Genomic DNA, 25289 nt, shown 5'->3' on the forward strand with positions numbered 1-25289 from the left:
TGGCCTCCTGCCCCAACTTGGTTCACAAAGTCACAGAGACATTCCCATGGGCGGGATTTGGGAGAGGTTTGCATATATACATAAAGGGGTTGATATTCAAAATAATTTAAGCAGCCGGAAACAGCTCCTGGATGGTTAATTGGCCTCTTCAGGCCTAATCGCTAATTTTCAGTACTGCTGAAAATAACTGATTAGTGCTGAACTGAAAACCAGTTATTTTGGGGATGCTTTGGGTGTGGAGTTAGCACTTGGCCGGTTAAGTGCTGATATTCAGCATTTGACTGCTCAGGTTATCCACTTAAATAGGATTGCATAAAAGTCAGTCAGTCAGCAATAACTCATAGCTGGTTAAGTACTGAATATTGTTCTGAACCCGCTATGCATTAGCTGCCTCCACAAACCTAGAAATTCAATTCCGGTGCCCGGAAATGACCCAGCATTGAATTTCTGGGTGTAATGCTGGTGGCACAGCAAAATGCAGGTAATCACCAACTGAATATCGAGCCCATATTTTTGAAAAATTGAACATGTGCTTGTATTTTAAACCATTAAAAACTGTAGATCCAAATGGCAGATGTGTCCCTGAAGTAATTTTCAAAGTGGGCTTCACTTTTAGTCTTTTTGAAAGGATCCAAAATATATGGGTGCACAATTATTTTTATGGTTTATTTCTAAAAACAGTGTGCATGGTTTGGAACTTTTTTTTTCCCCATAGCCATTTAAACTCTCATCATTCTGTGTTTTGCCTTTGTAAGTGCCATAGTGATTGCCATTCAATTATGTTAAGGCAATACTGAATGGGAAGATATAAAATGAGTGAAATTCATATAATCACAAAAGCTGACCTTTTCAAATCAAATGACAAATGAATTAAGAGAGGAAAATGTCAGGTTTCGGAGGATGGTTGGACATTTTGAACTTTGGACAAAGTGACAGGGATCTTTGCCTCCCCTGGAGCTGGGGCCTTCGTCACGGGTTGTGCATGGGCTTTCAGGTCTGCTATTCTTTCTTGAAATCTCTGTTGAAGGTACTTTTCCTCTTTGGAGTAGCTCTTAGCAAAAGCGGACATCAACAGGCATGCTGCCATTGTGGTCCCTCCAATGCAAAATAGGATTGCCCCTGCCAGCTTACAGATATCAAGAGCACCATTCAACTGGACTGCATGATTATCCACAAACACAAAATCTTCTTCTCCAAATGCCTCGATTTTTGATGGTACAATAAAACCAACTGCCAGCACTGCCAACCCTATCAGCATGAATACAATTCCGGATATGAGTCCAACCTACAAGAGAAACATGTTTACAGATTAACGGTCTTGCTATTTTGGTGCCGAAAAAGACAGTGTTTCCTTTCTTTTCAAGTTACTGAAAGAAAATAGAGTACAATATATCAATAAAAATAATTTTATATTACTTCAGTTTCCATAACAACATGAATTTATAATTTGCAGGTAGGGGGAAGTTGTCTGTGTTATTTTCCCTGTTCTATGTACTCTTCCATGATGGTTTTCTTTTGAAGGTCAACTTGGGAGATCTGGGTGAGTGTCTGACGTGTCAGACAGGTTGAAAGCAAGCATAGCCAGAAGATATACTCTGCAACCTCACAAACAATTCTTACTTGGGGGGGGGGGGGGGTGCGTGCATTAGGGAGATTGATCAAAGTTGTGTTCCAGTGCAAAGATTATGTCAATTTTCCAACAGTCCCCCCCCCATTGAAAAATTGACAAATTGGAGTGATAGTTGCATTAGAGCAAAGCTTTGATGAATCCTACCAGGTTGTGATCTGAATATGTATTAGCAGGTATTCACAATGTATAGAGAAAAATGGACTCAGCTTGTTGATTCTCTACTCTCTGTAATGGCCGTTCATTTGTTTAAATCAGGGGCGTATACGTCAGACGCCGAACTGGATTCAACGAATCAGCACTGCAGCGTTACTTCCTTGAAGCACATGGCCACGGAGGAAGACGAGATATGGAGATTGCGGGTCGGACCTCGGCTGGCGGGGGTTGGGGCCCCCCGCCAGCAAAAGTAAGCAACGGGGGAGGGTTGACGGCGGCGGCGGGGGGGGGGAGGGAGGCAAAAATGTGCCCCCCCTCTCTGGCTCTGGCCCCCCCTACCGCCGGATTCCAGATATGCCCCTGGTTTAAATGAGCAAAAAGACAAAACCATGTTCAAGAGGAGGTATTCAAAATCAAGAACGGTTGCTATAGTAATAGGGGCCCTTTTGCAAAGCAGCGGTAAGCCCACCACGGGCTTACTGCATGCAATCTGGAACTACCGCTGGCCCAACGTGGGCGCTGGCGTTAGTTCCACCCCCAGTGCATGGCATTTCTGGCGCTAGCACAAATGTTTGAAAAATATTTCCACAAGGGGTTACCTGGTGGTAATTCGGCAGCACCGCGTGCGGGTCAGTTACTGCCAGGATAGCGCGGGAGCCCTTGCTACCACCTCAGTGGGTGGCGGTAAGTGCTCCCCCCCATATGGCCATGCAGTAAATGCAATCTTACCGCATGGCGATTTCTTTTTTCAGCCTTTTTACCTGCTGCGGTAAAAAGGGCCTCAGCGTGCGGCAAAAATGGCCACCGCCACAAGGGTCCCTTTTTACGCAGTTTAGTAAAAGGGCCCCTAAGTTGCTTGAGATAGGGAAAGTGTACATATGAGATATGCAAGCATTTACAGTAAGCTTCCCCTTAGCACTGGCATGGATATTATGCTCTATAACTTAGAATTAGGCCTCAAGAGAGAATTTCAATTGTAAGCTTTTTATGTGCTGTTTGTGAGATATCAGAATGGCAAAACAAGTGCTTACAGTTCGTGCTAAAATTAGGCTGTCCTTGTGTAATCAAGAAATGCCCTTTTACATTGATAACAGTGGTTTGCTATATGTCATTTTGAAGAAAGAAGCGTCTATAGTGAACAATACTGCATGACGTAATGAATTAATATTAACTGCTAATCTGCCTATTTAAATATGCCCAGTAAAGTGATCCACATTGAAAGAATGAGAAATCAGTATTATATGCCAGCTATTTATAGGATATGATAAAATGAGTGGATAACTGTACATTTTTGGGTAGACAGTTTTCCATTTTCCATATTTTTTCTAATTACTGTCGTAGGTGCCACTAATTTACAATTCTTAAAACAGCTACCTTTTCCCTACCCCCATCTGTTTGTGGAGAAATGAGGCACCATTTAGGGAACCTACAGTTGAACTTACAACATCAGTGCCCACTTATCAGTTTCTGATATCTTTGCAAAACACTAGGGCTTTTTACTAAAAAGCGTTAAAAAATAGGCTTAGCACATTTGAATGTGGGACTTTCTTGTACACTAAGTCCATTTTTAATGCATCCCTAAAATAGGGCTTTTTTTCTTTTTACAGGTCTCACACTAATTTAACATTAGCATGTGAGACCTGCAAAAATATTAATGTGGGAGTACTTAAGAACATAAGACCATAAGAGTAGCCATACTGGGTCGGACCAATGGTCCATCTAGCCCAGTATCCTGTTTTCCAAACAGTGACCAGCCAGGTCACAAGTACCTGGCAGAAACCCAAATCTTGGCAATGCTGCATACTACAAATCCCAGGGCAATCAGTTGCTTCCTATGTCTGTGCTAAATTCTCCTGTGTTAAGTCTGCATTATCCAGTTAGCCCGTGCTAGCTAGATAAAACTTCCATGTCCATTCCCTGCCCATAACACCCCCTGCTGAAAAAATAAAAAAATTAAATATCACATGATTAGACAGGCAAATTACTACAAACACCTTAATGCATTTTGCAGTAAGCCTTTTTTTCCCAAGTTAATCATGCATTGGTGCTTAATACGGTTTAGTAAAAGGGCCCCTAAGTTACTTACCTCATAAGGTAAGTAAAATTATCCTTTGCTGCTTTTAGGAAGAATGGTTCGTATGTTTGGAAGTACACCTTAAAAAAACTTTAGTGCATGCTGAATTGATTTAATGCATGTTAACACGAGTTAAGCCAATGAATACATGTTAAAAAGTTCTAAGGCATGTTAAAAAAACTTTTAGTAAAACAGATATGTGAAATGGACTGTAAAAAATGCTGAAAATTGGGGAGGGGTGTGTGTGTGTGGGGAGGGGGGGGGGGATTCCAAATAATGAACCAAAAATATCTTCATGTACATCCCTAGCAGGTAAATTCTTTAGGGCCCCTTTTATCAAGCTATGGCAAATGGGGGCCTGCGCTGGCATCGGCGCATGTTTTTGACACATGCTGAGGCCCCTTTTTACCGCAGCTGGTAAAACGGTAGTCTTTCTTTTCTGCAGGAAATGGCCATGCGGCAAGTAAAGCACTTGTCTCATGGCCATTTCGGGGGGGGGGGGGGCGCCCTTACTGTCACCCATTGAGGTGGCAGTAAGGGCTCCTGCACTAACCCAGTGGTAACTTTACCACCAGGTACACTCCGGCCTACAAAAATAAATATATTTTTGTAGCACTGGATGTGATGGCGTACTGGGGGTAGGAATTACCACCAGGCTGCTGTGGTAGCCCAGCTGTACTTCCTGTTTAGCGAGCGGTAAGCCCACGTTGGGCTGACTACCGCTTTGTAAAAGGGTCCCCTAGTTATTAACAGCCCTCTTTTAAGCTGTTTTAAGTTATATAATTAAAATAAACCTGCTTTTGCAGAGATGTAAGAAGGTGAAATACATTAAGGGCCCTGTTTACTAAGGTGAGTTTTTAGTGCACACTAACACTAGAGACACCCATAGGAATATATGGGTGTCTCTTAAGTTACTGTGTGCCAGGGGCGTAGCCAGACTTCAACGGTAGGGGGGGTCCAGAGCCGAGGTGAGGGGGCACATTTTAGCCCCCCCCCTGGCGCTGCCGACCCCCCCCCGACCGCCCGCCCGCCAGCCAGCCATTGCCGACATCGACCCGCCCGCCCGCCATTGCCAACACCTCCAACAACTTTGACCTCCCCCCTGCCGATGACCCTCTCGACCCCCCGCCCGCCGTCGCCTACCTTTGCTGGCGGGGGACCCCAACCCCCGCCAGCCGAAGTCTTCTTCCTTCGTTTGGTTTCTGACTGAGTACAACGTGCAGGACGTCAGAGTCAGAAACCAAATGAAGGAAGAAGACTTTGGCTGGTGGGGGTTGGGGTCCCCCGCCAGCAAAGGTAGCAGGTGGCGGGTGGCCGGCGGGAGGTGGGGTTTGAAAGGGTCGCCGGCAGGGGGTCCAGGGCCAAATCTACGGGGGGGGGGGGGGGGGGGGCCCAGGCCCCCGAGGCCCCATAGCAGCTACGTCCCTGCTGTGTGCTAAAAGCGCTAGTGTGTCTACAGTGCAGCTTAGTAAACAGGGCTCTTAGACTTTATCAAATCCGTACACTATATTTTGGCAAGTGAGTCATACTTGCTAGTAGAACAGTTTCGGACTGATTCATTACTTTTCCCAATGGCGACCTGATAGTTTCTTCAAAGAATTACATTTTCATTTCTGAAAGTTTTTTTTCATTTTGTTTAAAATCTACCAATTTACAAAATTTCACATTGTACCTTCCAGAAGGCAGAGCTCCACCTACTAGGCGATCTCTGGATCTGAAAATCATCATCATATTCCCAAATTGAAGCAGTACAGTCCTCATAAAACTGATGCAGGTAGGATCGGACGCCATAGCGGTGGTATCCTCCCTCAGGAGTACTTTGAGCTTGCTTGGACCCACAGATGTCAGCATAAGAACTCATCCTTCTGCCCTGAAATCAGAGGTTCCATAGAAAACATTCCTGACATAAGCTATTTTATTGTTTATATATGAAGATTCATAGATGATAGTCAGTTAAAGCAGCAGGCTTAGAACCAGGGAAGCCAGGGTTCATATCCAACTGCTGCTCCTTAAGATCTTGGACCATCCATTGCCTCGGGTACAAACTTCAATTGTAAGCCCTCCAGAAAAATACCTAGTGTTCGTGAATGCAACTTACACTGAGCTGTAATTGAGAATGACGTGATAAATTTAAATTCAAAATCTAGTATTAGGCTTTTTTTGAAGTATTGCAAAATCTTAACATTATGCAGGACCTGTTAAGCTATTTTACCATACCATAACATCATTTATTTTCAGGAGTCACACAACAAGAGCTTACATAGGAAACAAATCAGTAGGACCTAGAACATTAATATACCCACTATACAAACTGAGGGTCCTGTTTACTAAGCCGTGCTAGCGTTTTTCGTGCATGTTAAATGCTAGAGTCGCACAAGTTTTCCTGGGGGTCGTCACGGCCGCCGCTCCCCCCTCCACCCGCCCCCCTCTGTCTGTCACTGGGCTGGGCCCTCACAGCGCCTCTCACCTCCATGTGAAGGCGCTGCAGCAGGCAACAGCTGATCGCCTCTCTTTGGACTTCCCTCCTTTCCTCCCTGGCCCTCCCTCGTCTGACGTAAGTAACTTACGTAAGTAAGATGGGAGAGTTAGAATATAGTGTACTAAATGAAAAAAATAGACCTGGTGAAAGGAGGATAACCAGTGGGACATTGTCATACCAGGACACAAATTATATTGCAGTGATAGGGTTGATCAATTTAGTGGAGGGGTAGCATTGTATGTTATGGAGAGCCTTGAATCGAATAGACAAAAATGCTACAGGACACAAAACACATCTTGGAATCCCTATGAATTAAAATTCCATATGTAAAGAGGATAAGGATAGTGATATTAGTGTACTACCGTCCACCTGGCCAGGATGAACAGACAGATGTAGAAATGTTATCAGAAATTAGGGAGGCTAACAAACTGGGGAACATGATAATAATGGATGATTTCAATTACCCTGATATTGACAGGGCTTGCTAGAGAGGTTAAATTCCTTGATGGAATCAAGGACTACTTTATTGAGCATCGGGTTCAGGAGCCAACAAGAGGAGGAACAATTCTAGGCTTAGTCCTTAGTGGAGCAAATGATCTGGTGCAGGAGGTAATGCTGCTAGGGCCTCTTGACAACAGTGATCACAACATGATTAGATTTGATATAAGCTCTGGAGTAAGTACACACAGGCAATGCAATACATTAGCATTTAACTTTCAAAAAGGAGATTATGATAATATGAGAAGAACTGTGAAAAAAAAGAGGAGCATCTGAGAGGGTCAAAATTTTACATCAGGCATGGATGCTGTTCAAAAATACCATCCTGGAAGCCCAGGCAAAATATATTCCATGTATTAAAAAGGAGGAAGGAAGACCAAATGACAGCTGGAATGGTTAAAAAGTGAGGTGAAGGAAGCTATTAGAGCTAAAAAAAATTCCTTCAGAACATGGAAGAAGGAACTGACTGAAAATAATAGGAAACAGCATAAAAAATGGCAAGTCAAATGCAAAGTGCTGATAAGGAAGGCAAAGAGATACTTTGAAAAGAAGAGTGCATTGGAGGCAAAAACACATAGTAAAACTTTTTTGGGTATACTAAAAGCAAGAAGCCAGTACAAGAATCAGTTGAACCGCTAAATAACCGAGGATTAAAAGGGGCACTCAGGGAAGACAAGGCCATAGCGGAGAGATTAAATGAATTCTTTGCTTCTGTCTTCACTGAAGAAGATGTGGGAGAGATACCAGTGCTAGAAATGGTATTCAATGCTGACGAGTCAGAGAAACTGAATCAAATCTCTGTAAATCTGGAAGATATAATGGGGCAATTTGACAAATTGAAGAGCAGCAAATCACCTGGACCAGATGGTATACATCCCACAGTATTGATAGAATTGAAAAATGAACTTGCAGAACTAATGTTAGTGATATGTAATTTATCTTTAAAATCAAGCATAGTACATGAAGATTGGAGGGTGACCAATGTAATGCCGATATTTAAAAAAGGTTCCAGAGGGGATCTGGGAAATTATAGACTGGTGAGCCTGACATCAGTGCAGGGCAAAATGGAGAGACTATTATAAAGAACAAAATTACAGAGCATATTCAAAAGCATGGATTGATGAGACAAAGCCAACATGGATTTCGTGAAGGGAAATCTTGCCTCACCAATCTACTACATTTCTTTGAAGGGATGAACAAGCATGCGTATCTGGATTTTCAAAAGGCATTTGACAAAGTACCTTATGAAAGACTCCAGAGAAAATTGGAAAGACATTGGATAGGAGGTAATGTTCTATTGTGGATTAAAAACTGGTTAAAGGATAGAAAACAGAGAGTAGGGTTAAATGGTCAGTATTCTCAATGGAGAAGGGTAGATAGTGGGGTTCCCCAGGGGTCTGTGCTGGGATTGCTGCTTTTATAAATGATCTAGATATGGGAGTGACTAGAGAGGAAATTAAATTTGCTGACAACACATAGTTATTCAAAGATGTTAAATCGCAAAAGGATTCTGAAAAATCGACGACCTTATGAGAATAGGATACTGGGATGATGTTTAATGTGAGCAAGTGGAAAGTGATGAATGTGGGAAAGAGGAACCTGAACTATAGCTACGTAATGCAAGGTTCTGCATTAGGAGTCAACGACCAGGAAAAGGATCTAGGAATCATCATTGACGATACTTTGAAACCCTCTGCTCAGTGTGTTGTGGCGGCAAAGAAAGCAAATAGAATGTTAGGTATTATTAGGAAAGGAATGGAAAATAAAAATGAGGATGTTATAATACCTTTGTATCGCTCCATGGTGAGACCGCATTTTGAATACTGTGTGCAATTCTAGTCACCGCATCTCAAAAAAGATATAGTGGAATTAGAAAAGGTACAGAGAAGAGCAACGAAAATGATAAAGGGGATGGGACGGCTTCCCTATGAGGAAAGGCTGAAATGGCTGGGGCTCTTCAGCTTGTAGAAAAGACGGCTGAGGGGAGATATGACAGAGGTCTATAAAATAATGAGTGTAGTGGAATGAGTAGATGTGAATTGCTTGTTTACTCTTTCCAAAAACACTAGGACTAGGGGGCACACGATGAAGCTACAAAGTAGTAAATTTAAAACAAATCTGAGAAAATATTTCTTCACTCAATGTATAATTAAACTCTGGAATTCATTGCCAGAGAATGTCATAAAAGCAGTTAGCTTAGCGAGGCTTAAAAAAAGGTTTGGATATCTTCCTAAAACAAAAGTCCGTAAGCCATTATTAAAATGTACTTGGGAAAAATCCACTGCTTATTTCTATATTGTACCATTTTGGGATTTTGCCAGGTACTTGTAACCTGGATTGGCCACTGTTGGAAACAGGATACTGGGCTTGATGGACCTTTGATCTTTCCTAGTTTAGCAACACTTATGTACTGTCGAGGTTCTCAGAGTATAACAGCAAACATTTATATTAAATAAAATCAAATATACTGTCCTGCTTATAATCGAATGAGAAAAACGCCCAAGTTCCGACCTAAATCGGGAGATGGACGTTTATCTCACAAAAACGAATAAAGCGGTATAATCGAAAGCCGATTTTGGACGTTTTCAACTGCACTCCGTCGCGGATGTGGACAAAGTTGATGGGGGCGTGTCAGAGGTGTGGCGAAGGCGGAACTAGGGCGTGGTTATCTGCCGAACAGAGATGGGCGCATTTCACCGATAATGGGAAAAAGTATGCGTTTTTAGCTAGAATTTAGGACACTTTTCCTGGACCCTGTTTTTTCACGAATAAGGCCCCAAAAAGTGCCCTAAATGACCAGATGACCACTGGAGGGAATCGGGGATGACCTCCCCTGACTCCCCCAGTGGTCACTAACCTCCTCCCAGCACAAAAAATGATGTTTCACAACTTTTTATTTTCACCCTCAAATGTCATACCCAGCTCCCTGACAGCAGTATGCAGGTCACTGGAGGAGTTGTTAGGGGGTGCAGTGGACTTCAGGCAGGTGGACCCAGGCCCATCCCCCCTACCTGTTACAATTGTGCTGCTTAATGCTTATTAGTCGTCCAACCCCCCCAAACCCACTGTACCCACATATAGGTGCCCCCCTTCACCCTTAGGGCTATAGTAATGGTGTAGACTTGTGGGCAGTGGGTTTTGAGGGGGATTTGGGGGGCTCAACACACAAGGGAAGGGTGCTATGCACCTGGGAGCTCTTTTAACCTTTTTTTTTGTTTGTAAAAGTGCCCCCTAGGGTGCCCGGTTGGTGTCCTGGCATGTGAGGGGGACCAGTGCACTACGAATCCTGGCCCCTCCCACGAACAAATGCCTTGGATTTATTCGTTTTTGAGCTGGGCGCTTTCATTTTCCATTATCGCTGAAAAACAAAAACGCCCAGCTCACAAATTGTTGAATAAAACATGGACGTCTATTTTTTGCGAAAATACGGTTCGGTCCGCCCCTTCACGGACCCGTTCTTGGAGATAAACGCCCATGGAGATAGGCGTTTTCGTTCAATTATACCCCTCTATATACAAAACAAAACATGGATCACATAAATACATAGCTAATAATACTTTTAGGGGGGAAGTTATCAACCTGGTCTACTGTTAAGACCAGATATTATACTGTTAACCAAGGTTATGAGTATCTAGGTCCCATTGCATACAATGGAATCTGTGCTAAAATAGCCCAGGCTAGTGGTAAAATAACCCATCTTAATTGTAGCCCATGTTGATAACTTCCCCTCTTCATAACAAAAAACTGTCCTAAACCTTCTATATATGTCACCAAGCCAGATGACAAAACACATAGGTGTCCTTTTACTAAGGTGCACTGAAAAATGGCCTGTACTGTAGGCGCATGTATTGGACACGCACAGGTCTATTTTTCAGCGCGCTTGCAAAAAAGGCCTTTTTTTGGGCTGAAAATGGTGCGCATCCATTTTGGGCCTGAGACCTTATCGCCACCCTTTGACTTAGTGGTAAGGTCTCACACGTTAACTGGGCGGTAATTGTCAACGTGCGTATACTGCCAATTACCGCCCAGTTAGCGCCACATGGTAGAGAATAAAAAATATTTCTGACGTGTGTATTGGACACTCTTAAAAAATGGAATTACCGTCCGGGCAAGTGGTAGCTGGGTGGTAGTTCCAAATTGAAGTGCATTGGATGCGCATAGGCACCTACACGCCTTCCTAAAAGGGCCCCATAGTTTGTCAAATAACTTGTCAAATAGAAATGATTTGACCTCTTATGAAATATCATAAGATAAACATCCATACTTATTTGAGAACACAGCAGAATTCATTGACTTTGTCCAGCAATCAATACAGCATGATTCAAGTTCATGGTTTATGAGCAAGCCACGATAATGGTATATCTAACAGACCATGTTCCTGTGAACAAAGATTTCTGAATGCACAATAATGCATTAAAGGATTTGTATGATGTAATGAGGCCAAATATTGCAAGGATTTTAACATCAAAAGAATTTTGAATTTTGCCCACCATTCAACTGGAACCAGAGTTGGTGAGATATAGACTTGCAATTGTACGCTAGTTTAAAAAGTGGGCAGCCACATTATAAAATAGTTGTAATGTTTTTACCTAGTACAATGAATTACAATAGTCCATTGGAGTTACCACTGGATAATACAATTGAATACATGTGGGCTCATTTTCGAAAGAGAAGGACGCCCATCTTTCGACATAAATTGGAAGATGGACATCCTTCTCCCAGGGTCGTCCAAATCAGTATAATCGAAAGCCGATTTTGGACGTCCCCAACTGCACTCCGTCGCAGGAACGGCCAAAGTTCAAGGGGGCGTGTTGGAGGCGTAGCGAAGGTGAGACTTGGACGTCCTTGACCCATAATGAAAAAAAAGAAGGATGTCCCTGACGAGCACTTGGACGTTTTCACCCGGACCTGTTTTTATTACGACTAAGGCACAAAAAGGTGCACGAACTGACCAGATGACCACCGGAGAGAATCCGGGATGACCTCCCGTTACTCCCCCAGTGGTCACTAACCCCTCCCACCCTCAAAAAACATCTTTAAAAATATTTCGTGCCAGCCTCTATGCCAGCCTCAGATGTCATACTCAGGTCCATGACAGCAGTATGCAGGTCCCTAGAGCAGTTTTAGTGGGTGAGTGCACTTCAGACACGTGGGCCCAGGCCCATCCCCCCCTACCTGTTACGTTTGTGGAGGAAACAGTGAGCCCTCCAAAACCCACCACAAACCCACTGTACCCACATCTAGGTGCCCCCCTTCACCCGTAAGGCTATGGTAGTGGTGTACAGTTGCAGGTAGTGGGTTTTAGGGGGGTTTGGGGGGCTCAGCACACAAGGTAAGGGAGCTATGTACCTGGGAGCAATTTCTGAAGTCCACTGCAGTGCCCCCTAGGGTGCTCGGTTGGTGTCTTGGCATGTCAGGGGGACCAATGCACTAAAAATGCTGGCTCCTCCCATGACCAAAATGGCTTGCATTTGGTCGTTTCTGAGATGGACATCCTTGGTTTCGAAAATCACTGAAAATCAGAAACGACCAAGTCTAGGGACTTCCATCTCTAATGACCAAATTTAAGGATTTGGACGTCCCTGACAGTATTTTTGAAACGAAAGATGGACGTCCTTGGTTTCAAAAATCGCTGAAAATCAGAAACGACCAAATCTAGGGACATCCATCTCTAAGGATGACCAAATTTAAGGATTTGGACGTCCCTGACGGTATTTTCGAAACAAAAGATGGATGTCCATCTTGTTTTGAAAATACGTGTTTCCCTGCCTCTGGATCGGGACGTTTTGCAAGGACTTCCAAATCGAAACGTCCCTTTCAAAAATGCCCCTCATGGTCATTCAAAGGCAGGAAAAACTTCAACCTGCACAAAATGCTCCTCTAATAATTTGTCTATGTAAATTCAACACTCATCCCATCCTTGTGACAACGTGCTTCCTTTGCCTGCTGTAAGTTATGCCCTGTACACCCTCTCACCGTTCATGCCAGAATGTCACATAAGACAGTAGCAACTTCATAAAATGTGTGTTTACTCTGCACTACAGCACACAGTGTAGTTAGTACAAGTCATAGTCACAGGCTGCAGCAAAATCATAGTTAATGCATGGTACTATCATATTACCTAAGTAGTCATTTCAATTGGCCTCTCCAAACTTATGACAATCTTACAGACTAGAGAAGAAAACTAGATGACATATAAAGCATAAAAAAGCCAAGACCTGGATTCCGCCTTTACCTCTGGCCAAGAACTACACAGCACTAGATGTCACAGTGAAACACCCTCTTGAAAGGCTAGTTGTCAGAGCTGCAGCTTAAGCTTATTCCTCGTCCTACTTTATACTTGCAGATATACTCTGCTCTGTCATACCATGACATAGAAAAATCAGTACCATCAGTCCCTGTATACAATAGGGTGAATCCCATCTATTTATTTGATAAAGCCTACATACAAGCTGTCTTCAAATAACTAATTTTTTAGTAATGATTTTCTTAAGGACCAGCACAGACCGACTAGGTCTTATATTGCCAACAGACTACTAATCATTACATGTATTATCTTCTATAAGTTCTGTTACGTGCAACCTTATACACAAAACTAACATAGTAAAATGCCACTTAACTTGAATGGTCCTGGGTCCCGACATGGACCATGTTTCACTGGACTGCTGTTTCAAGGGACCCAACTTTAACTTTTCATGTCAGCTGTGAAAGTCCCACGACGTTTTTGTCAGTCACTATATGTTTCTGGCTACAATCCAAAGATCGTGGGCTCAAATTTGGGCACACTATCTTTTAAAGAGGCTAATGGTGTTGGAGAGAACTCTTTTGCCATCCTCACCCCCTGCAACAAGAATCCTAAAAGAAACCTTCCAACATGCCTCCCACCCAACAAGAACCCCCACTCCCTGGTTCCATCTGGCACCTACCAGGGGTCTCCCAGGTTCTAGTGGGGGGCAGCAGTGATCCCTGGTCACTCCAGCCCTATAGGCATCCAGGCTCAAAATGTTGAAGAAATTTTCCTAATGCTAGTTTCACTGTAGTTCTGCTAGGAGTAAAATTTGCCTTATTTGGCAGCTTCACCCCTAAGAATACTGCTACCTATTTTTTAAGCTTAAATATTTATGTCAAATTTGTTCTTATTTCTTGATAGAAGATATGCGAAAAATTGCCCAGGCTTCAATTACTTTAAAAATTGATTATTGTAATTCCCTATATTTGGGTTTACTTCTAAATCATTGACTAGGATTCATTTACTACAGAGTTCTGTTGATCGATTACTTTTCCATAAAACTAGGTTTGATCATGTTTCTCCTTTGCTCAAAGCTCTTCACTGGCTTCCGGTACAGGCAAGAATTCAATTTAAGACTTTGTGTTTGGTCTTTAAAATTAGGAACGGTCTTTCTCCTGAATATCTTATCTCTTTAATCCCTGTACAATCTTTTAAAACTACAACTAAGTGCAATCATGTTAATAAGTTACAGTGTCCTTTTTTCTTTAAACCTAGGCTAGCCGCTAGATTCATCTACTAAGCAGCTTTTTACTTTTGCAGTAGTACCTATCTGGAATGCTCTGCCTTTGGAAATTCAGACTGAAACTAACTATTTGAGGTTCTGTAAGCTATTAAAGTTTTGGCTGTTTTACTTAAGTTTTTCCTTAATTTTGTTTTTTTATGGTATTCTGAATTTGCTGTTAAACTTATCTAGAAGTTTGTTGTTGCTATTTGTTCTTGTATTTTTTAGTTTATATTGTTTTATTTTGTTGTAAACCGTTCTGAATCTTGGATTTGATATGGTATATAAGACTTAATATGTTATGTTATATTATGCTATCATACTACTGTTAGGGGATTCCAGAGCCATTTTGAATCCAGACACTTATAAACTAGAAGCAATTGTGGATCACTTTTGTCCCGTCACTAGAGAGTGGGGAGATCCCTGATAAAGTATGAGGGAATCACAGTGTGGGATATCTTGTTGGGAGTTCTTATTGAGAGGATGGGGGGGGGGGGGCAGAAGCGGAGCCAGGTTGACGACATGGGGGGAGCGAGAGCGGACTTCCGCCGGTACACATTTTCAATGCAACACATTGAGAAAAAAATAGGCGCCGGAGCTAGCAGAACTCCATTTGGGGGAGCGGCTACGCCACTGGGGGAGGGGGTTGTTTTCTATAGCACTGACCCAGGTTGCATGTTAGTTGCTCAATGCTTCTAGAAAAGAAAGATATAAGCAGCTCAAAGCTGCCATTATCTTTCCATGAATGATGCAGCCTGCTAGGTTGAATGAAAGCTGTGCTATTAATGTTCCATAATAATGGGCTGCTTTGCATGCATTTGCAGTTTTTGCATCTCATTTAATTTGCATTGCACTAAAATATATGCACAAGTTTTTTTTGCCATTTCATGTGCATTATTTTTCAAAATATGTACATTATTCCTTAATGATCCCTTTGAATTTGCTGTAGCAGGATGTGAGAGGCATTTGGGCCAAACTGCAAGCCATAATAAACTTCTCTTTGATATAAGACTGATAGCAGAAAGGCAGATCTCCAAAAGAAAATCTTGAAAGGAATATTGCTCCTCATCTACTGAGAAGGCTCCTTTACCATTGCAGAAAGAGTGTAATTGAGTCCTTAGGCTCTTGTGCATTGCAGCAGAGGCTCAATCCAAAGGAGGCACAGGATTGTAAGCTCTTTGAGCAGGGACTGTCTTTCTTCTATGTTTGTGCAGCGCTGCGTATGCCTTGTAGCGCTATAGAAATGCTAAATAGTAGTAGTAGTAGTAGAACCCCCTATCTTCTTCTCACTCCAGGAGGAACAAGGTCTCTACAAAGGACAAAAAATATTCTACTGGCAACCAGAGCTGCCTTTAAATGGGCGCAGGTGGCTGAAGCAATCAGGGAGGACAGCAGGTACCTGGCTCTAATCAGGAAGACAGAAAGACAGCAGGCAAGGGCAGGTGTGCATATCAGGTCAAAGTAGATTGTGGCAGGTGTCCCACACAAAAATTTACCTCATTTTATAAGAACACCTAAGAATGCCACTTGATAGGGTACATGTGCATGTTTCTAATTGGAAACTAAGTAGATGTGCATTATTTGCCCTTGGTGAGAACAGTTTTACTCCTGGTTAAGGAAATAATCAAGCAGTACAAGCCACATTTTGATCCCACTTCCACAAAGGTTAATTCCTATCACAAGCCATCAGATATGGTGAGTAATAATTACTTTTTCAGATGTTACCTATACTTTCTTTGAGCCAGAGCAATTAGAGAGTTTACTGCTTGATAAGGAAGTAAAATGATCTGGGGTAGAATTTTGTTTTTTGTTTAATAAGAGGGCCATGAAATAGTCAGGATTAATTTTTGTTTATGTATTTGTATTTCCTTTTGTTTATTGCTTTTTTTAAATCCTTCTCAGTCTCTTGATGTGGGCTATATTGGCTTCCTATAATGAATACAGTTGTATTAATTGTCTAAACTTTGAATTAAAAAACAAATATGGTGAGTAATATGTCACAATGTAAATTCCATATACCATGACAACTGGCTTATGAGAACCTCTTAAGAAATGGGGGAACCTGCTCAAGAAGGCCAAGACTAAGCAGGCAGTAAGAGCAAGAGAGGGGCCCTTGAGCCAAGTGATACTTTCACAGATTGAACACTGATGTCTTTTCCTCTGCCAATTGTGCCACCATAGCAGGGGGTCAGCCAGTTGGATGCTTTCCACTTGGCTGTGTTGTGTATGTATTTGAAATGTGTTACTCAGCTAAGTGTCTTCTCCTGCTAGTCCTTGTTATAGACTTGTAGGCCTTGAAGCCTTGGCCTGTACACAGTTCCTTCCTGTCTTTGTAGGAGGGTTAGGTCAGCCCCTCCAGGGTGGCAGATGTCAGGCAGAGTTAAGACCTCCCTCATACCTGGATTGAAGGGTGCTGTAGTAGGCAAGAGTCAGTATTCCACTGTTGATGGAAAGGTATGCCAGCTGTAGGGCCAGGTATGAAGAATTTGTGGGAACAACCTGAAGTGAGGTCATAGGCCATGCAGTGTACATAAGTCTGCTTTGGGCAATGATTACAATTTGCTGCTTTGCTGAAGAACTGGTCTTCTGCTTTGGGTTTCATGTATGCTTTTTTTTTTTTTTACTACAGTTGTGGCAAGTATATATGCCTAGGGTTTTCAAACCTACAGAGAGATCCTGGCCACAGGAGGCAAAAATAAGCAGAATAGAGCCAGAAAGGAGCAAGAAGCAAGGTTATCACATCTGGAATGCTCCCAAGCTGAGGGCAAGCTAGAGAGTATAGGGTCTCAGTGGCAGGAGACTGAACACAAACCACAGGAGCCAGGGGAGAAGGAGGAGATGGCAGAAGATGATCCAGGCAGTAAGGAGATGAACATGGGATCCATACTAGCTGTGGCATGACAAATACAGGACGTGGCTTTGGCAAAGATGGATGGCAGGTCCTGTGGGTCAAGAGGCCTTGTGAGTGAAAGACAGAGATATGAACACCCATGTTAGATGTGCCAATCAACTCCTAGAGCAAAACAGTCTGCTGCAGTAGGATGATGCAGGCATTTGACCGGGGGGGGGGGGGGGGGGGGGAAGAGAGGGAGTTTGAATCTGCAAAAAGTCATCACCACAGTAGAACATCTGCTGGAGAAGATGTTAGATTGGTTCACTTCACCTGAGTCTTCATTTGCTGCCTTTACTCCTAATCACTCCTCTATTTTATCTTACTCGTGCCACCTCCTGACCACAGGGTTACCCAGGAATGCCTAGTGTTTCCGGCAAGAATAAAAGGTAGCAGGAGAGGGAGTGGCCCTTCTGAGAACTGTGTGGCACCCAATTAGACTCCATTGTACATAAATGTACACGCAAAGAATACAGAACCCTCCCCCACCAGTGCGACCCTTTGGCCACCCTGCAAACACTAATCAACATGTATATATTCATTGTACATAAATGAGCACTTACCCACTAGAAATATCTGTGAATGAGGTCATTCCTCACTGTCATTGCCCACTCACATCCTTGGGATGCTGGGGTTCCTGTTGTTGGACTGCTTGCCCCTTGTTAACACAGTCTGCTGTCTTAGATTGAAAGTTCTCAGGAGGAGGCAGCTGCAGGACAGGGCATGGTTATGAAGCATGCAGCAGGCCAGGAAGATGACACATGCCTAGAAAGGATAGTAGGAGAGTTCTCCCTCCCCTCCCCCCCAAAAAGCTGTCCAGGCTCCTGAATGTCTTAAATATTCCAAGAGTTCTTTCTGTGACTGCCCTTGTCTGTCTGTGGTCTATACCTCCTCTGGGAGTTGGTGATGGGAGTTATAAACCATGTTTTGAGGGTATAGCTTCTGTCCCCTGTGGGACAAAAGGCAGAGAAACAAAACTGACTGGGTTATGCATAGCAGAGATGGGCCCTGCTGCTTCTTGTAGTAAATAGGCAAAAAGCAGATTGTTTTTTGTGGACAGAAAAGAGGAATTTTAGTGTGGCGAATTTTAGTGTGTGTAAGAAGTGTTTCTTTACCTCTAAGTCATTCCCCATTGATCCACCACTCTCAAACTTATCATATATTCCAGATTGTAAAATAATGTAGGTGTTGTGACAGGAAAATTGGAACCATGGATATATATCAGTAATGATATTGGAGGCATTGAAGTCATCCTTCTTAACAATATTGGAGGCATTAAAGACCACCTGCATGTTTAGGGAATGAAAGGGCTTTCTTTGGTAGGTTCCCTTTTTCTCTGTAGGTGGCCTGATAACTATGTAGTTGGAATAAATAGCTTGCAACACAGATGGAAAATGTACCAGCTCATTAAACTCTTTTAAGATGCTCATGCTCAGAGAAAGTAATATATTGATGGATTGTCCTGAGAAAAGCATTCGGAAACTGAGCTATGAAGAGTGGCTGACTAGCTTGTGCTGGCAATGGTACCCAAATGTGCCTGAAAGCTTCTTGTGGCTTCTGTGGTGATCTTCAGGGGCTCTGGCAAGGTGTATCCTCTCCATGCAGTGAGATGGAGGTGAGAATCTAGCCAGTGGCATAAGTGGTGAATGGTATCATTGTCCTGAACTGGCACATGCATTGCTCCTCAGGAACTGTGCAGAGGGTACGTGTTCCTCATGGGTTGTATTTCCCTCCTCCATGGCAAAGCACAGAAGAAACACTGATGTATATCACACTACAAACATGAGCACTTTGAACATTTTGAGAAAGACAACTTTGGACCAATGACTATATAAAAATTAGGAAGCAAGTGATTATATTAACTCTCCAATATATAATAGTCCAAATAAATCTCACAAATATGTGATGGTTTTTGTTTTGTTGAGATTATTGAATGTAATGCTGATGCACTTTTGAGTAGATTCAGATCTGCGTGTGATTGCTTCTATTCTTTTGGATCTTTTTTTTGTGAGATGTAATTCTCTTGAAAAACATTTCAAATAATGTAGGTAGACAACATGATAACCTTCAACATGGAGAGAGTGATCAATGATATAAAGTATATTTGAGACATATCACCAAGCAAATGACGTGTTTGGGAGACGTGGAGGGGCATTTTCGAAAGGGACATCCAAGTTGCAATTTGGAAGTCCTTGCAAAATGGAAAAATCCAGGGGCGGGGAAACCCGTATTTTTGAAACAAGATGGACATCCATCTTTCGTTTTGAAAATACCATCAGAGACGTCCAAATCCTTAAATTTGGATGTCTCTAGGTTTGGTTGTCCCTTGACATGGACGTTTCTGACTTTCAGCGATTTTCGAAACCAAAGACGTCCCATGTCAAAAATGTCCTAATGCAAGCCATTTGGGCGTGGGAGGAGCACTGGTCCCCCTGACATGTCAGGACACCAACTGGGCACCCTAAAGGGCACTGCAGTGGACTTCATAAATTGCTCCCAGGAACATAGCTCCCTTACCTTGTGTGCTGAGCCCCCCAAAACCCACTACCCACAACTGTACACCACTAACATAGATCTTATGTGTGAAGGGGGGCACCTATATATGGGTACAGTGGGTGGGGGGGGGGTATGGGCCTGGGTCCACATGTCTGCACTGCAGTACCCACTAAAACTGCTCCAGGGACCTGCATGCGCTGTCATGGACCTGAGTATGACATCTGAGGCAGGCATAGAGGCTGGCACGACATATTTTTAAAGATGTTTTTTGAGGGTGGGAGGGGGTTAGTGACCACTGGGGGAGTAACAAGAGGCACAGGAGCCAACTTTTCAAAATTATTGGGGGTGCTAAGCCCAATGGAAATGACCCCTCCCTGGACACATACAAGGAATTTTCTCAATGTTGGGGGTGCTCAAGCACCCACAGAGTCGGCTCTAATGACGAGAGGTCATCCCTGATTTTTCTCTGGTGGTTACCTTTTTGTGCCTTAGTCGTAAGAAAAACAGGTCCGGGTGAAAACATCCAAGTTATCATCAGGGATGTCCTTATTTTTTCCGATTATGGGTCAAGGACATCAAGTGTTAGGCACGCCCAAGTTCCACCTTCGCTATGCCTTCGACACGCCCCCTTGAACTTTGGCCATCCTTGCAACAGACTGCAGTTGGAGACATCCTAAATCGGGTTTCGATTATACTGATTTGGATGTCCATGGGAGAAGGATGTCCATCTTCCGATTTATGTTGAAAGATGGACGTCCTTCTCTTTCGAAAATGAGCCTCTTATTTTCCAACCACATGAAGCTATCATGTAATCTGACATGATCAATGATCCAATCACTCAGAAAACTGTGGTAGGTAGCCTCTGATCTAAAAATAAACAATAAGACATTGACCAATTCATTGACAAGTAAATTTCCATAGCAATGCTTTGTTTTTATTTTCATCCATATTCCCCCAGATTCTGTATAGTGTGACTTAAGTTGCATGCACAAATCCAGTCATATTCTGGATTTGCGTGTGCAACTTAGCTTAACAAGCCAATCAGTGCTAATAATTGCACTTAACAAGTCATTATTGATACTAATTGGCATTACTTAAAATTCACACGCATAACTATCTAAGCATATTCTATACAGTAATGCAAGTAAATTCTGAAAAGGGGGCATGACCATGGGAAGGGCATAGGTGGGTTGTGGGCATTTCTTGAATTTATATGCAGTGTTTTAGAATATGCCCATTCTGGTCATAATTTAGCTGTCGGCATTTACACCAGGTTTTCATTGGCGTAAATGGCCACAACTAAATACAATCATAGAAAATGGGTGCTGAGTATATTCTATTAACTATGCCTTGATTTGGGAATATTCTATAAATCACACCTAACTTTAGGTGTAATTTATAGAATACGCCTAGGCATATTTTTGACGCTGATTTTTTAGGCATGATGTATAGAATCTAACTCATTATAGCCAATAGATACATTAGAGATGAAAAGAACAAGTTCCATTAATCAATGAAAAACAATACTACATCTTAGTTTAGAAATAATGTTAAAAATAAGACAGGCAATCCTGGCTTTACTGGTTTACTCAGACCTAAAGCCACCACAGATTAAATGTCCATCCTCACATTTATAGGCATTACTTACTTTTTGGGATCTCCTCCTCCTGATCTCCCACACTATTAGCTCTTCTCTTAGGTGTTCATCTTGTTGGAAAAAAAGACACAGCATATGCATTCAAATAAAATGCAGTAAAATACTGCTTTCTAGAATGCAGCATATACTTTGTAAAAAACATAAAACTCAAATTTTCCTTGTTTATTTTCAATCTAACACAACTGCCAATGTTTTTACTAAATACCTTCCTGGCTTTTACATTTCCTGTTGTATTTTGGATATCAGTTTCTTTTAATAATAATTCCATTATCTTTGTCTTCTTGTAGCAAGATTATAGGACTGGTTTAAAATAATGTTGACAGAAATTCAAATGCAGAGACATAAGAAATTTATAACATGGGTCTGAAAATAATTATTCAATACTACTTTGTAATACTATAAAGCTTTTCTACCTATAGGTAAACCCCCCCCCCCCCCCACACACACACACACACTTTCGTTTCTGGTCTTTTAACCTTCATATGTCCGACTAGAAAAATCACCCTTCAGAGATCATTCTGCTTTATAGCACTGTACCACTGTATACAATAGTTCAGGTCCGATGCTTTGCTAGTCTTTTTTGTTTTGTTTTAGGGAGCCAATAAACTGCCAATTTGCTGATAAATCCCAGAGGAGTTGGCAGAATGTAAAAATGTTATAAATCTAGACCTATAAAAGGAAGTTACAACGAGGGCCATATCAAATTACAAAGAGCACTGGCTATTAAATCATATATCTGTACATACGAACCATAACCGTATAATGAATTTATTTTAAGGGAGAGGGTCATGTCAAGACATTTTTACATCCCTCACCCGTCCCATTAAGGTGAACAGCAGAATACAATACTTGGCGCTCCTTCCTCTGGCTAGACTGGTAATAGTGGCCTTTGCCACTTTGTGCCCTTCACTAATGCCCTCTGGCTTCACGGAGAGCTCTCCATGGTGCTGAAATCAATCCCCCATTCTAACCAACGTAACCAATGACGCTGCTGCTCTCTTGTGAAGCAAAGCACCTCTTTCCTAGAATATTAAGTGCTTCAGAATACAGATAAGCAATAATCCTGCTCAGCACCTTACAAAAGTGCATGCCCACATTTTAGCAACTGTCCAGTTATACCTTGTTTTCTATATAGACTAAGATAGTGTATTGTCGAGACCAATGCCCTTAAATCTGCTGCTCGATGTACTATCACCCATGTTTAATTTGTATCTGTTTTAAAATATAAACCCATTGTACTCTTTAAAGACAATATGTATTCTGTCCAATATTCTACCATGCTTCAGTGCATTTCGCCATGTTTAAAACTGCGATTTTTGCAGTTAGAACGATCCTGCAAAAGATATCAGGTAAAAACTAGCTTCGCTCTGTTACAGAAAAACTGAAGCCACCCGAGTTCTCATCTCCGTTTAGTTTCGGTTTTCCAAGGTCACTCATGAAAGCTTACCAAATTACATACCGTGTTTGTGTAAATTCCAAATATACTCTAATACATGCATACGTGTCAGAAGAGAGAGAGAACATCCAGCGCAGTTGTGTCCAATCTATTACCTGTCCCGATCCCCTTGCCTTTGCTGGGTGAATAGTGCTGCTAACAACCGATCTCTCGCTCCGGTCCCATGCCTCTTAGCCGCTCCAATTTCAGAAGCTGCTGAGTACTACCTTTAGTGCCGGAGTCCCGCTCGCAGTGCTTGCGCACTGAGCTATCAAGGCCGACAGAGCTCCAGAGTGGGAGGGGCACGCTCCACAACTAGTGATAACAGCTGCAGGCCAGGCTAGCTGTCAGTAGCCCTGCATCATAGATGGCCATTCACACAGGGATCAAAGGAGATTTGCTGCTCCTTTCTTCTTCTTAGTGATTGAAAGGCTAAAAGGAGTATAGGAGCAGGCACCTCTTGTAGTTCAAGAACTTGTTATTTGAATTTACGACTAAGTGAACCCACAGCTCAATGAGTATAATACCCATTTGTATAATCTGAAATAACTATACGGAATGTGAAGTTCTTCTCGTAGTGTTCAATTCATGAATGTTTAACATAATTTAAGAAAAGCTGCCAGCCTGGTTGCATGTCCTACTTTTGCATAGCTGGGGTTCTAGAATGACCTTTATGAGCCATGAAGTGCTTTATCAACCTCAGTATCACCTCATCTTTCATTATTCCTGTTTGAATATACTTCTTAGGGATGGACTGTCATTTGCAACAAACGATAACAATGGGCACTCTTCTTTAAAGAATGTGCAATATCCTCCAGATTCTTTTTTTTTTTATTTTTTTTATTTATGAATTTTAGTTTACATTTATGCAAATACATAAATCATATAACTTACATGAACAAAAAATATTAAGGTAATAATTATAATAGCCAAGCAATGTTATATAATTTCAATTTAGTCCACACTAAAGAAGATCCAAGAAAAAGGAACTAATAATATCACAATTAGAAAAATATCTAAGGGATGGAAGGGATTAGAGTTAGCGCAGCCGATTTAGCGTTGAACCAGGGTTAAATGTCAAGTCACTCTTTACTCACAATAAATTCAAGCAACTTTCCCGGGTCAAGAAATATATAATTATTGGATTGCAAAGAAACATAACATTTACAAGGAAATTTAAGTAAGAAGGTCCCTCCCAACTGGAGGACCCTTCCCTTCATTGCTAAGAAGTCTTTTCTTCGTTTTGTGTGTGTCTCTAGAGAGATCAGGAAAAACCTGTATTTTAGAACCCAAGAAAGGAGTACCAATGTGGCAGAAAAAAGTCTAAATATATTATTTTGGTCTAGCTCTAGAGCAAATGATACCAGCAACGTTGTCCTTTCAGTAATAACCTCCAATGAACTCTCAAGAAATTGAGTCAAATTTAAATCAGGTTGAGTTGCTTGAGCTGCTCTTCCCATTCCTGTACTTGAAATGTACAAAACCTTAGTTAATGGAGGAAAATTATCTGGGGATATCCCCAGTATTTCAACAAGGTATTTTCTTAACATTTCTTTAGCAGGAACTAATGGAGATTTAGGAAAATTCAAAAAACGCAAATTACATCTTCTCAATTGGTTCTCCATGTACTCAATTTTTCTTTTTTGGAGGTTATTATCCTTAATGAGAGCTACCGCAGTAGTTTTAACTGATAGTACCTCATTTTCTATGGAGTCCATCCTGGTAGTCTGCTCCGTCACTTTTCCCGATAAAGCATTATATTCTTCTGATAATTCCGCCACTTTTCCGCCAAAAGAAGCTGCAATTTGTTGTAACGAGGCATCCAAACCCTGAATCTTTTCCCATATGGAATTCATAGTGGCAACAGAAGATCTTATCATCTCCTCAAGACTCATAGAGGTTTCGCCCACAGGCAGGGGCAGTCGAACCACCATACCCGCCCGACTCGATGTTTCCACCGGTGAAGATGTGGCTACGGGGTCTCCACAAACAGTTGCTGGGGCACCACTTCCGGGATCCACAACCGGCTGCTTCCGCTGCGCCATCATATCTCCTCCCGGCCTTGGGGGTGTTGTCATAAGAGGGGGGCCCAATGTTATCCCCTCTACGCTGAGGTCCAGTGTCTCCAGAGGGCCCCTCAAAGCGTCAACTCGAGTCCCCGGAGGCAGCATACCCGACTTTTCTAGAGTCAACTATCGGGTGGAAGAGGGATTCACCTTGCCTGTGGAGGTAGGCAAATTAAGTTTCCCTTTTCGCTTCCCCATAATATTATGGAGAAGTTTTCACTCGCAGAAAACAATAGCTGGTCAGGAATATCCTCCAGATTCTTTAAAGATTGCCCAAATTTGGTCATGATCCTGAGGGGCACATGCAACTAAATAAGTTAGTGAGCCATTAACACTCAATAATTGGCTGCTAACAATCAATTATTGATGTGCTGCGTGCACAATAATAATATTGATGTTA

General features: G+C 42.2%; 1 protein-coding gene across 1 annotated transcript; it reads right to left on the reverse strand.

Annotated features, from left to right (window-relative positions):
* Positions 1-413: 413 nt before the first annotated feature.
* NRSN1 (neurensin 1) lies at positions 414-23051 on the reverse strand. Its single transcript, XM_030190094.1, has 4 exons — positions 22940-23051; positions 21380-21438; positions 5530-5727; positions 414-1285 (listed from the first exon to the last, which is right to left on the reverse strand). Exons 3-4 carry the CDS (start codon positions 5716-5718, stop codon positions 887-889), a joined length of 588 nt encoding a protein of 195 aa, XP_030045954.1. The 5' UTR covers positions 5719-5727; positions 21380-21438; positions 22940-23051; the 3' UTR covers positions 414-886.
* Positions 23052-25289: the final 2238 nt, after the last annotated feature.

The sequence above is a fragment of the Microcaecilia unicolor genome, chromosome 1 (assembly GCF_901765095.1).
Source record: "Microcaecilia unicolor chromosome 1, aMicUni1.1, whole genome shotgun sequence".
NCBI lineage: Eukaryota > Metazoa > Chordata > Amphibia > Gymnophiona > Siphonopidae > Microcaecilia > Microcaecilia unicolor.